Source organism: Nuphar pumila, chromosome 14 (genome assembly GCF_984573655.1).
Source record: "Nuphar pumila chromosome 14, dmNupPumi1.hap1.1, whole genome shotgun sequence".
NCBI classification, from domain to species: Eukaryota; Viridiplantae; Streptophyta; class Magnoliopsida; order Nymphaeales; family Nymphaeaceae; genus Nuphar; species Nuphar pumila.
Window position 1 is genome coordinate 74,775,226 of NC_143262.1, and position 14,151 is coordinate 74,789,376.

The 14,151-nt window shown below is 42.3% G+C and overlaps 1 protein-coding gene across 1 annotated transcript in view; it reads right to left on the reverse strand.

The window, feature by feature from the left end:
* Positions 1 to 621: 621 nt before the first annotated feature.
* Positions 622 to 14,151, reverse strand: part of LOC149816990 (exocyst complex component EXO70A1-like) — a 159,823-nt gene continuing 146,293 nt past the window's right edge. Inside the window, exons 10-12 of the mRNA XM_089987308.1 lie at positions 1,410 to 1,519; positions 1,172 to 1,318; positions 622 to 985 (exon numbers count right to left, since the gene is read on the reverse strand). Of these exons, the coding sequence (XP_089843434.1) occupies positions 868 to 985; positions 1,172 to 1,318; positions 1,410 to 1,519 (375 nt within the window). The 3' untranslated portion in view covers positions 622 to 867. The remainder of the gene's footprint in view (positions 986 to 1,171; positions 1,319 to 1,409; positions 1,520 to 14,151) is intronic.

Consider the following 14,151-nt stretch of genomic DNA (forward strand, 5'->3'; position numbering starts at 1 on the left):
TTAATTAATTGAAAATTATCTAAAAGCTTTTAAAAATAGCCAAATTAACCCAGAAGTCTTCTTAACCTTATTAAACTCCAAATTAAAGTTTTTTTATTGAATTTAAAGTTAGAAAAAAAAATGTTGGGCTTAGATTTGGATCTAGATCCAGATCCAAGATCCAAATCCAACTCTAAAAACCTAAATAGATTTTGGAATGGACTAAATCCAGATTAATATGGGTCTTGATTAGAACCCAGATCCATATTAATTTAGATCAAACCTATTGGGTCCAATCCGATCGAAATCTGGATCTAGTTTGACATACTGCTCAATTTTTAAAAAAATGTGATTTTCAGGTCAATTGTAGCTCGAATCATGGAAAATAAAATATTGTTGTGCTCAAAATTCTGAGACGCATCCAACGACATATTACACTAATATCAAATTCTGAATTTCACTCAAAAATAACCCGAATTTTACTCGAATTTCGCTTGAATTTAAGGAACGAAATTAAAACTCTTTATCTCGCTTTGATTGTCTCGTTACGACCTTGTCGATGGGACTTGGGTCAAGCTCAGCTTCAAGGATATCAGTCTAAAAACCGAGCATCAAACGATTTTTCTCCCAAACTTAGCCAAATTTTTGACAAAATATAAAAATGATTATGGAAATGCGTGATATTACAGATGTTGATGGATAATAAACTCACAAATCCAATTCCAAGGCAACAAAAAGGACAATGGTAGAAACAACATTACTGGGAAATAACAGTTCCACATTATTGATTATCCCAAAAAATGAGCAAAATTTCCAGAAAACCCACCAGAGACCAGCACATAAAGCAGGTCTAATTGCATTCACAGAAGCCAAGTACACCATTACACACTATCGCTTTGATTCGTTCCATGTTTTACCCTCAAAAAATTCATTCAGCATATGTTCAAGGTCCTCTGGCGTATACTTCATATATTTCTGAGAATCTTTTCCACTCTCAACGAGCAGACTGCATTCAAACAATGAATGTAAAATCATTAAGCGGAAAAAGGTAAAGCATATTAAACTATAGTGATAAACAAACATCCTGTTTAAATTAATCTTTCATATTGCTATCCATTTCAAACCCATTCATATATCATATCTATATAATCAAGAAACCAGCTAATGAAAAAAATAAAGGCAAATGACAAACCCAAAACGTTTGATGAAGGATCTGTATGCGGGTAAGAGGATTTCTATGACTGCAAGCCTCAGAGACTCACGAAGCTCGCCATCTGGAACACTCCATTGAGTTTGTCTTTGATAAAGCTCCTCAAACATAAGATTGAAATTCTTAAACCTGGTGTCAATCAACAGAGGCAATTCAATCAACTCAGAAATAGTAATTAGAAAGAGCAGAAGAAGCATTCTATTGATCATCTCTTATTCACCTCTCTTTCACCATCACCCGTGAAACTCCGCTGCTGTTCAGACCATCTGCTCCACCTCCACTGCCACCACCTGATGAAACCAGACCTTGACTCGAGAGAATCTGTACAACCTGCATCATACGAATATGCTCAAAGGTTAATAAAAATATCTCCATCTAGCAATAACTAATTTCAGAGCAGTAAGACTTCTCAAGATGATCAGTGGTGTTGCATGCATAAATATCAGCATTCACATATTCTGAAGGCACCCGGGATCTTGAATGCAAGACATCAGTGAACAATTTAATGGATGTACATGTTTAACTCTTTGTTGGTAGACCTACTTATAAAACACAAGCAGGTACAGATAAACTTGATTAAAGCTGCAATCAATAATGCATAGTAAAAGTGCATTAAACATGGAATTTTATATGCTTTTTCCATTTAGTTGATATCAGCCTATTTTTATTTCATTATTTACTGTTTCGATCTTTCCCTGGGAATCAGATCCAAGTAAATCAGCAACCAATTTTAATGAGAGAACCAGCCCAATCAATCAGGACTGCACAGTAAACAATATAATGCATAGTAAAAGTGCATTTTTATAAGCTTTATACATTAAGTTGATATCATCCTATTTTTATTTCATTGTTTACTGTTTTGATCTTTCCCTGGGAATCACAGCAAATATTTTTGCTTCTGGAGAATGAAAATAATAATGCATCCTTATAGTCGATGGCATATAAAAAACAAATAACTTAGATTTTTACAATGGAAAACAAAAGACACTGTATTTGAAGATGAAAACAGCTGTGTTATATTCACATGTTTTTCATTCCTGTCTTCCTGTGGGCCATGCATTGCAAAGTTCTCCATTTCCACCACGAACTATAGAGAGACCACCATGCCTGTGCATGCCAACCCATTGTGAGTGTTTTAGACTTTTAGTATAAAGCTCAATCAAGATGGTTTTCGTGGCGGCGAGTGTCAACATGATGGAATTGGTGGACGCGACCTGGCACTCATTTTTCCTAAATATGCCATACCTGAAAGCTGTGTCACATAGACATGGCAACTAGGCAGCCCCGTGTCGACACAGCCCGACACGGGTACCAGTACCAGACGCAGCACGGGTACATGCTGGTCCGGATTGGGTCAGGTCTAACCGTGACCCAACCCCAAATTTTTTTTTGACCTCGATGAAAGACTAGGAGGGAGAAGAAAAAGGAGGAAGAAAAAGAAAGAAAAGAAGAAAAAAAAGAAAAAGGAGAAGGAAGAAAAAGAAAAAAAAAAGAAACAGGAGAAGAATGAAGAAGAAGATGAAAGAGAAAGAGGAAGAGGAGGAGAAGAAGAAAGAGTCAGACGAAAGAGGAAGAGGAGGAAAAGGAAGAAGAAGATGAAAGAGGAAGAGGAGCAGAGAGAAGAATGAAGAAGAAGACGAACGAGAGAGAGCACATCGGATCCTCCTCCTCCTCCGAGAGAGAGAGAGAGAGCATACCAGATCCTCCTCCTCCTCCCCTTCTTTTTCTTCTTTGAATCTGCTACAGAGGGAGAGATATAAGAAGATGACTAAAAAGAAAAAGTAAAAATTCCTAGTTATCCTAGTTATGATACATTATTTAACACTCCCCCTTAAACTTACGGTTGGATAACCGAAAGTTTGTCTAAGAAAAAGTGAAATCTAGGAGCTGCGAGAGGTTTGGTAAAGAAATCTGCCAATTGATATTCTGAAGAAACATAAAGAAGATCAATAATGCCATATAAGAATTCCTCTCGTACATAGTGACAATCCATCTCAATGTATTTGGTTCGTTCGTGGAATGTAGGGTTGTTGGCAATGTAGATAGAACTTTTGTTGTCATAACATAGTCGTGATGCTACTGTGCTCTGAACACCCATGTCATAAAGCAATCTCCTTAGCTAGACTACTTCTATAGTAGTTGTAGCTATGGCTCTGTACTCTGCTTCAGTTGATGAGAGAGACTTTATGTTGCTTCTTATGTTAAAACAATTGTAACAAAATATATATATATATATATATTATGTATTTACACCATAATACCCGATAGGGGTATTATGGTTTTTTCACAAGTACCCGATAGGGGTACTTGTTTTTATTCTTTTTATTTTTTCTGTATTTCTTTTCCTTTTTTATTTTTTAAAATTCCTTTTTTTGAGCCACTTAAGGGGCCCCACCATAGAGTCGTTGGGGCCCCCAACGGTCACAATTGTGACCGTTGGGGGCTCCCAACGACTCTATTGGGAGCCCCTTAAGGTGCCTCCATTGTGTATAAATAGGGGTGCATCCCCTTGTATTTTTTGAATGCTTTTAGAGAGCTCCTCTCCAATAAATGGAGTATTTATTTTATGTGTAGCCTTGTTGCAAGGCCTTTTCATATTGTCCCTTTAGTGGATTTATCCTCTTGTGCCGTTGTGCTAAGTCCATGTGTTGGACATTGTGAATGCATTTGCATTCTTGATCCTTCCACATACTTCATTACATGGTATCAGAGCCATTCGATTCTTTAAGGTGAAAATCTTGTCTCTCTCTACTTCCTCTTTTTTGAATCTTCATACCAAAGCAATAGAAGCCAAGATCGACCTATCATTCAAGCTCAATGAAAAAAATTACATGATGTGGGCATCCGCAATGGAAAATAATCTCAAAGGAAAGAAGATTTGGGGTTATGTAATGGGGACCATTCCGGAACCCCAACTAAAGCTCACAAAGATGGAAGGAGATCAAGAAAAAGCTCTTGAGGGTGATCCTTGCCTCAAAGCAATAGAAGATCATCAATGCCAAATGGAAGATTGGGAGAGTAACCATGCAAAAATCCTAGCATGGTTTATGAATAATGTTGAACTTAAGGCATGTGCTAATATTGCCAAATTTCGCCGAGCCAATGAAGCTTGGTTTTTTATGAAGGGTATGTATACCCAAAAAGATCTTGCAAGAGTTTATTTTTTACAAGAAAAAGTGAGAACCACAAAACAAGGGGATATGCGCAATCAAGATTACTATAGTACTCTAAACCCCTTGTGGGATGAATTGGCTCTCTTGTAGCCTAAATGGGTGGCTATGGAGGATATGAAACTTAGACAAAAGCAAATGGAACAAGATAGATTGTTTCAATTTTTATTTGGGCTTCGTCCCGAATTTGAACAAGTTAGATCTTCACTCCTCCATAGATCCACTATTCCTCCATTAGAGGATGCTACTGCCGAAATTACTCAAGAAGAGACTAGGCATGGCATGAGTAAAAGTATGGATGAAGTTCTTGCCGTATCTAAACCCGGCAACCATGTTAAAACATACAAGCCACCTCATTTTGGTAAACAAGGGAGTGGTAGAAGGAAGATGATTATATGTCATCATTGCTATGAGCCAGGACATATCAAACCCGTTTGCCCAAAGCTTAATGGGACTTTCAAGCCAAAGGTGGCTTCCGTTGAGGAATCCTCCAAAGAAGATGAAGGCAAAAAACGGAGATCTCAAGGATACTCTTGGTCAAATTTCCATGGCTCTCCAACAAATTCTAAAGGCCACTTCCTCCACCTTCGGTGCCGCTATTGCCTCCTCATCACCTCCCGGTACGTATTCTTGGATTTTAGATTCCGGAGCTTCTTTTCACATGACTCCCCATGAAAATGCATTAACCAACGTGGGCACCAATTCAAAAATATCTTGTGTCTCTACGGCCGATGGAACTTTTCTCAAAATAAATGGTATTGGGACTCTTCAAAAAATATTCAAATTTTTTTTTTCCAAAAGCAAGAGTAGTTCCTAAACTAAATCTTAACCTCTTTTCCGTTTCCCAAATTGTCGACCATGGATGTGAAATATTTTTCTCATCTCAAGGGTGCTTTGTGCAGGATCTCCGGTCCGGGAAGCGGATTGGGCAAGGCCATAGAAAGGGAGATCTTTATTTTATAGATCACTTAACACTCCCTAATACCTCTTTTTGTACTTATGTCCAAGATAAAAGTATTGAAACTTGGCATAAAAGACTTGGACATCCAAGTTACTCTAAAATGTATCTTTTTCTTTTTGAAAACAAATTTTGTAAAGAAAAAAATATCAATTGCAAAGATTGCATTTTTGGAAGAATGAAGTCTATTCCTTTTCCTATTAGAACCTTTGTGTCGACAAGACCGTTTGAATTGGTGCATTCTGATGTATGGGGACCATCTCCGGTTTTATCTAAATGTGGTTATTCGCATTATGTTACCTTTATTGATGATTATACTAGATATGTATGGATCTATTTTCTTAATCTTAAATCAGAAGTTTTCAACTTCTTTAAAGAATTTTGTGCAAAAGTTTAAAATCAATTTCAAAGCCGCATATCCATCCTTCGATCCGATTCGGGTGGAGAATACTCATCAAATGAGTTTCAATCATATTTAAAACAACATGGCATTTGTCATCAAAGATCATGCCCAAGAACTCCTCAACAAAATGACCTAGCGGAAAGAAAACATAGACATATTTTAGAAACCACTAGATCATTACTTATCTCTAAGAATATTCCAAAAAACTTTTGGGCCGAAGCCGTGTTAACCTCCACCTGTTTAATCAATAGAATGCCATCTTAAAAATTAAATAATGTCGCTCCTTATGAAAAACTTTTTAATATGACGCCCAATTACAATCGTCTTCGTATTTTTGGATGTAAATGTTTTGTTCTTTTACATAAAAGAGATAAGTTATCACCAAAAGCAATTGAATGTGTATTTTTAGGATATGGTGAAAATCAAAAGGGCTATAGATGTTTTGACTACAAAAACAACAAGCTATACGTTTCCAAGGATGTGACATTTTTAGAAGATGAAAACGGTTTTGAAATATTAGATAATCCAAATGAAATTGAATATATGTTTCTCAATGATCTATTAGATGATAAAAACGATGACTCTTTAAGTCATCCAGAAATCTTGGAAGATACACATAACAGTGATAATTCTCATAATATTGAAGTATCACCAACTAATGGTGACAATCTCCAAGTTTACACCCGACGTGATCAAGAACAACCTATTAGTGCTTTAGAAAAATTTTTGCGGCTTAATGAACCTCTAGAAGAGACTTTCCTTAGGCGATCCTCTAGAGAATCAATTCCTCCTAATAGGTTTGTCTCATATGAATCTCTTTCTCCTAATTATAGAGCTTGTCCAATAGCCTTGCATTCATACTATGAGCCTTCTCATTATAATCAAGCAAAAAATATATCTCATTGGGTTGAAGCAATGAAAGTTGAACTAGATGCTTTAAATAAGGCTAAAACTTGAGAAATAGTTTAATTCCCTTATAATAAAAAAGCTATTGGATGTCGTTGGGTTTATAAAGTCAAAACAAAAAGTGATGGTTCCCTAGAACGATATAAAGCCAGATTAGCAGCTAAGGGATACTCACAAGAATACGGTATCGACTACGATGAGACTTTTGCTCCAGTGGCTCGCATGACAAGTGTTAGAACTTTAATTGCGGTTGTATCATCTAAGAAATGGCCTATATTCCAACTAGATGTTAAAAATGTCTTTCTTAATGGTCAATTAAATAAAGAAGTATATATGGATCCTCCGCCGAGAATTAATGTTAACCAAGGTCAAACCCTTAGATTATTAAAAGCTTTATATGGTCTCAAACAAGCCCCTAAGGCTTGGTATGATAGATTTTGTAATAACCTAAAATTTTGAGTAATTTTATGCATTTTGGGTCCAAGATCCATTACCGGATCCAAAAGAATATATAATAAAAGATTTGGGTAATTGGGGTTTGGACCCACATTGGAGCCAACCATATCCAATTTATGGATCCATTACCCGGATCCATGTGGACCCATATGGATCTGACAGTTTATTGTCAACCCGGATCCATGTTAGGATGGATCCAACACTATAGAGTCGACCCGGATCCACGTTAGAGAGGATCCGGCATTGCGGATCACGGTTCGGACCCGGACCCGGGCTTTGTTTTATGAAACACACGAAAACAAGAATCGTGCCTAGGGCACGATTCTTGCAAGATCGAAAGGGGAGGGGGAGGTTACAGAAAACGTAACTGACTCCATCTTTCTCGGAGGGATGGAGATTTTCGGCTCGTTAAAGAGGAGAGTCTCGCCCTTCTTTCCCCCTACTCTCATCTTCTTCCCGTTGTATCTCACTCTCTCTTTGTATCACTCCCTTCTCGTTGGTTTCACGTAGGCCGGCAAGGTCACCGACGTCGAGAGGCTCCACGACCACCTGCAACTGTTGTAGTTGGACATCTCCTGTCGCCAGCAACCATTCTTCCGCCAAGAGAGGTAGGATTCCTATAACTTTCCTTGTGGGTATTGATTGAGTCCAAGTGTGGTTGGGTTAGTCACGAAAGGGGAAAAACCCTGATCGGTGCAGGCAGCGAGTATCCGCCTGGATTCTTGGCTGCCGGTGTAATATAAAAAAAATGGTTTGGGTCGGATCCGGATCCGACCTGGACCCGACCCGGGCCACCGCCCCTCGCTGTCATTAAAAGACAGCGAGGCAGGCGGGAGGAGGGTTACGAAACCCCCCTCACCGCCACTCGCTCTCTGTCTCTCCGTTTCTCTCTCTCGCTCGTCCACGGTCACCGACGCCGGCGACCCCCGACAGCCGCCGCCACCGACATCGGCGACCCCCCCTTTCCTTCCGGCGAGCTCCTCTTCGGCGAGCTTCCTCCGAAAACCCCCTGGTATGCCATCGCTTCCTCTTTCTCCCTCTTTTCCCTCTCTGTCTCTTCTCTCTCTCTCCCTCACTTCTCTATGTGCCCACGGGAGGGGTCAAACCCCCTCCCTGTGCCCCCTTTTTGCAGGGGAGGGGCCCGACACCCCTCCCTGCTCTCCGTTATGGTAGGGGAGAGGGCTGAGCCTCCTCCCTTCTTCCGTTACGGCAGGGGAGGGGCTGAGCCCCCTCCTTGCTTCCGTTACGGTAGGGAGGGGCCGAGCCCCTCCTCCCTGCCCCTTTTAGTTGCGCCAGCAGGGGCCGATGGGCCCCTGCCTTCCTTTTTGCGAGCCAGCAGGGGCTTATGGCCCCTGCCATTCTTGTTGCCAGCAGGGGCCGATGGGCCCCTGCGTCTCTTTTTGCCAGCCAGCAGGGGCTTATGGACCCTGCTTTTCTGTTTGCCAGCAGGGGCCATCGGCCCCTGCCTTCTTGCCAGCAGGGGCCGATGGGCCCCTGTCTTTCTTTTGCCAGCAGGGGTCATCGACCCCTGCCTTTCTTTTGTTGCCAGCTGGGGCCGATGGGCCCCTGTCTTTATTTTTGCCAGCAGGGGCCATCGGCCCCTGCCTTTCTTTTTGTTGCCAGCAGGGGCCGATGGCCCCCTGCCCTTTGTGCGCGAGCCTATACCCTTGGCCGACAGGCCCGGGAAATCTTTGGAAGCTACATCGTGATGGGGACAGATCATTACAATTATTGGTCTCCAACGAGGAATTCCTAGTAGCGTGAGTCATCTGCTCGCATGGGCTACATCCCTCTTTTGGCAGCTAGAGTCTTTTGATCCTGCCCCATCTTCTTTTCGAGTCAATTGGGACGGTTGGCCCCAACCCTATGTATCGGAAAAGTCGAGTTTTTGCCTTGCTTTTGCTTTTGTCAGAGTTTGCTTGTTAATATCGCATATTTGCAGCTACGACGAATCCCACTCGCGCTCCGCGACCCGAGCCGTCAATCGTGTACGTCCGCAGACGTCAGCAAGCTCGTAACCCTCTAAGGTAGGGGAAAATTGTTCGGAAGACTTGGATAATTGAATTAAGTTCAATTGAACTAAAATCGACCATTGAATGAATATATATATATATATATACAAATATGTATATATTTATATATTTATATGAGTATCCACTTCACTCAAGGATGCGGTTTCGCAATCCTTGCCCTTTACCTTGTCGTCGCGCTCTGCGCCTAGGCTCTTGCTTTTACATATTACATATGTGTTGGTATTGCCTTGCTATTGCAGATGACGTGCAGGTTCTTGCTCTTTGCGGATGCCTTAAGGGCATCCTCGTGGAGGATGCAAGGAGCATTTACCACTCTCCCTCTTGCGACAAGAGTTTTAGTCGGGAGCGAGCGAACTTCTTAGCGGGTGTTCTGTTGAGAAACCCGTATCCCGTCTATCGAGGCCGGTATCGAGTCATGCGAGACATGTAGATACCCCGATAGCGGATGTGATTCGAGATAATTACATGCATCATGTTGGCACAAGGTACTGCTGTTTCAAAAGATAGAGTAAAGTTGATAAACTTTACATCTTTGTGAAACACTCCTGTTGAGGCTTCTATTGAGGAGCTATACCCCCTTTATCCTAGAGTACTTGTAGTCGTGCACGACACGTCTAGTACTGCGATGATCGGATGAGACGGTCGTGCGACCTCGAACAACGCTAAATGCAAACTGTTGTAATCACATAAATGGCCTCACATTCGCCTTCACAGGCAAGATGCTCGAGTGGTTTAAAGACCACAGCATAGAATGGGTCGTTAGTTAAGCAACCCCTAACGCAGCTGTTCGCTTCTGGTTGTCTGTCAAGGGAGAGGACAGATCGGTACAAAAACTCCAATGGACAGGTTGTTAACAACCACCCCACGGGCAAAGATCCGGCTTCCCCAGTCATTGGAGTTAGGGGAAAGGGGCTACAATAGTTAGCTCAACACTTCTGCAGAAGTTGGATGCATCCGTGGCACTGCTTTTCAGCCTCTGGGGAATCCTCTCTCGACTAAAGCCGTCCCCTTTGGAGCGGACTCAACTAGTTATTCGGGTTATTGAAAATACATAGAATAATAGACGCCCGAACTAGTCTCAGTTGTTTCTATGTTTTGCTTGTGCGTACCCGCAGGCCAGTAATATCGGAACATAAAGTCTGTTCACATTGGTTGCTGGGCCGTGAGACTCGCCTGCACTACCAACTCGCTTGCACCACCGACTCGCTTGCACTACTGATTCGCTTGCACTACTGATTCGCTTGCACTACTGATTCGTTGTACTACTGATTCGCTGTACTACTGATTCGTTGCACTACTGATTCGCTGCACTACTGATTCGTTGCACTACTGATTCGCTGCACTACTAGTTTTTCGCGAAACTAACCCATTCTATGGGTACATGTAACGCCCCAAAAATCCAAGACTTGTAACTTTTTAGAATAGTTTAGAAAGCTTTGAAATCATACAATAATCAGAGTTTGAATAGTACTTCAGCAGAAAAATGATGTTTTTAAAACCACAAGTCGATGGACCTTGAGGGCATTACAGCGTAAACTTTCCTTTTGTCAAATCCCGCACAACCATTGAAATCAAATGGTTTAGAAACGGAGTTTCAATAATTAAGAATTCGTTTGTTGAAACCAAAAAGAAGCTTACTAAAACAGTTTTATTAACTCACGGTTTAATAAAAGAGAAATTTTGAAACACACTTTATACCAAATTTACCAACACGTCCTCAGGAGCGAAACGTCAGGGAAAGAGCTCTATCTTGAACTCATCGCGCCATCGTGTCATCGCAAAGTGTATCACCTATACATCACCTGCCCATAAAACGGGTCAGTTTCACTAAAAACTGGTAGGTGCACAGACAGGACAATATAGAACATAGTTAAGCAAAATAATTTAATATGTCAAGTAGACAGGCAATTAAATAGCAATTTAATTTCAGCAGAGTCATAGAGCAAACTATCATGAGCATAATGCTAAAATCTATGTCACAGGGATTCGGCTAGCAGGGTGCCGCACCCGCGTCGACGCGACTCAACGCGGGTGCGGGTGTGGGTGCGGCACCGGGTGCGGTCAACCCGATCCTGGGTGCGTTGACCGCACCCAGGATCATTTAGGTCCTTTTTTTGGATTTTTTTTTTTTTAAAAATTTGCCCTCTAAAATGGGCTGCGAATTTTTTTTTAAAAAAAAATCAGCTGACAGCTGTTGATGGGCTGCGAATTTTTTTTTAAAAAAAATCTGGTGACAGCTCCTGTCAGCTGCTGACAGGAGCTGTCAGCAGAGAAAATCGGATTTGAAAAGGCAGCTCCTGACAGCTCCTGCGAATTTAAAAAAAAAAAAAAATCTGCTGAAAGCTCCTGTCAGCTGCTGACAGGAGCTGTCAGCAGAGAAAATCGGATTTGAAAAGGCAGCTCCTGACAGCTCCTGTCAGCTGCTGCCAGGAGCTGACAGCTCCTGGCAGGAGCTTTTCAAATCCTTTTTTGCGTAAAGGATTTTCTCTCTCCCCTTTATATATATATATATATATATTACATTTTTGCCCCTGCCGCACCCCCGCACCCGGGTTTTTTGGAAGTGCCGAATCCCCGCACCCGCAACCGCACCCGCACCCGCGCCCGCACCTGCACCCATGTGACATAGGCTAAAATTATTACTAGCATTTTACTGGCACAAGTAAGCTAACTATTACAAGCAAAGCACTGCACAAGAAAGTTAACTAGCAAAATACAATGCTTCATCAACCACACACACACACACTTCCATAAGTATTGAACATATTGTACCCTATAACTTTCATACGTGCATAACTGAACACATTGTGTAATCGGATTTAAATTATGTTTCGATATTAACTGGCCAAGCGGGTACGCACAAGGCACGACTCTAGAAACAGCCTAGACTGATCCGGGGGTTTATTATGCTATGTATTTTATGATAACCCGGATAGCTGACTGAGTCCGCACCTAAGGGGACGGTCGGTGACCAAGAGAGAAATCCCCAAAGCAGCATAAACAATGGATGCATCCCAAACATGGAGAGCTACCACCTAGGATAATTATGGTAGTCTCATTCCCCTAACTCCGATGACTAGGGAAGCCGAGTCTTTTTCTCGTAACTGCCATTAATGGCCTGTAAATCGAAGTTTTGTACCTTTCTGTCCTCTCTCCTGACAGGAGTCAGCGATTCGAATGAGTACATCAGGGGTAGTTAACTGAAGACTCATTCTACATACTCTGGTCTTTCGACCCACTCGAGTATCTTGCCGGTGAAGGCGAAAACATCACTTATTTAGGTGATCACAACATTTTGTTATTTGCGTTCATCGAGGTTGCCACAACCTACTCATCCAATCATCGCAACGTAAGAAGACGTACTTGTCAAAAAGTATGGTCGTACATGTCATAAGTACGACTACGATGAAAGGGATATGGTTCCACAAAAGAAACCCCAACAGATGTTATCTGCAAAAGAATTAATACAACACAGCCTGGCAAGATAAATCTTGAATTCACTTCAACAACATTTTTCATATTTCATGATGCAAGGTCATCTCGGATCTCTCGTCCGATCAACAAAGTACTTAACATGTTGTGCATGTCTAAAAGTACGCTATACTGAACCAGGGAGGTCTGTGGGCTTCTCAAAAGGAATACCCAACACACAACTTCATAACAATTCAAAGAATATAGGAGTGCTCATTTGGCACGATTCATCCTTAAAAGCCATAATGCCACATTAAGTCATTCACACAAGACACAACACTATCAATCTTACATCCAAAATTTATCTTAGTATCGACATGTTACACTAGATTGATACATAAAGAATGGGTCCTTCAACAGAACCCCACTCATTCATATGCTCATGCCCCTGATCGGGGTTATTCAAAATGAGCTGCAACTTGAGTCAAGGTTATAAAACATTTCTCCCAAGTGGGTGGACTTGGGAGGTGCCAAATGTGACTTCGCAATCCTGCAAGACTTAATCATACTTTGCAAAAGTTGTGCATTTTGAAGAGCCCTGGGTTTGCAGAAGGAAATCCTCTTTAAAAGAACTATAGTGCACAAGTGCAACTTCTGGTGTTTTGAAAACAGGTGATAACAGGATAGGCACAAGACTACATTTATGTAAGTACATATTTACCATGAGTGTGAGCATATGCAGGTTATAACATGTCAACAAACAACTCTCGACTTGCGATGTCGCACATCGAGGGAAAAGCACATAAGTAATACATGAGGTACCAACACCATACATTGACCACTTAGACAGGCAAATACATAAGGTCATAAGTAATACACGAGACACAAGGTCGTACCTCACTCAAAGGAAACGTGCAGGCAAAAATGGATGCAAGCAAACAACGGCATATGTATTTCAAGAAATACGAAACCACACCTCAAATTCATAAACACTACGCAAAATAATAATCGAATAATGAAATTGTACATCCACTGTAAAACCCACGTTTTTTCAAAAAAAAAAAAAAAATTATCGGACCCGGGCCGGGTCGGGTCCGGACCCGACCCAGGCCCGCCTGCGATAGGGTTTCATAACCCGACGCAGGAGAGGTTTTGTTTAAAACAAAACCCCCCTGTGCGCCGCATCCCCCCACCGCGCCTTCGGCCCGATGGGGAAACCCATCGGGGTTTCCCCTTTTGTCGCCCTCCCCGAGCTCTTTAAGAGCATTGCGGGAGGGGAGGAACGATGCCCCGTCCCCCTTCTCGTTCCCTGCAGGCGACAACCTCGCCGGCAACCCCGACCGACGCCTCCTCCTTCCCTGCGCATGCCGTCGATCGCCAGCCACCTCGCCTCCTCCCCTTTCAGGTACGCCCTCTACCTCGGTCTCCTCCTCCCTCTTCTCCCCCTCCCATCTCCCTCTCTGTCACCTCGCCAGGACGCCGGCAGGCGGCGCACGGCCCCTGCCGCGCCCTCCCACTTTCCTCCTTGCCTTTGGAGACCCGACAGGGGGGCTATAGGGCCCCTGTCGTCCCCTTCCCTCTTTTGGGGTGCGCCGGAGTGCCGGATGGGGCCAATGGCCCCTGTG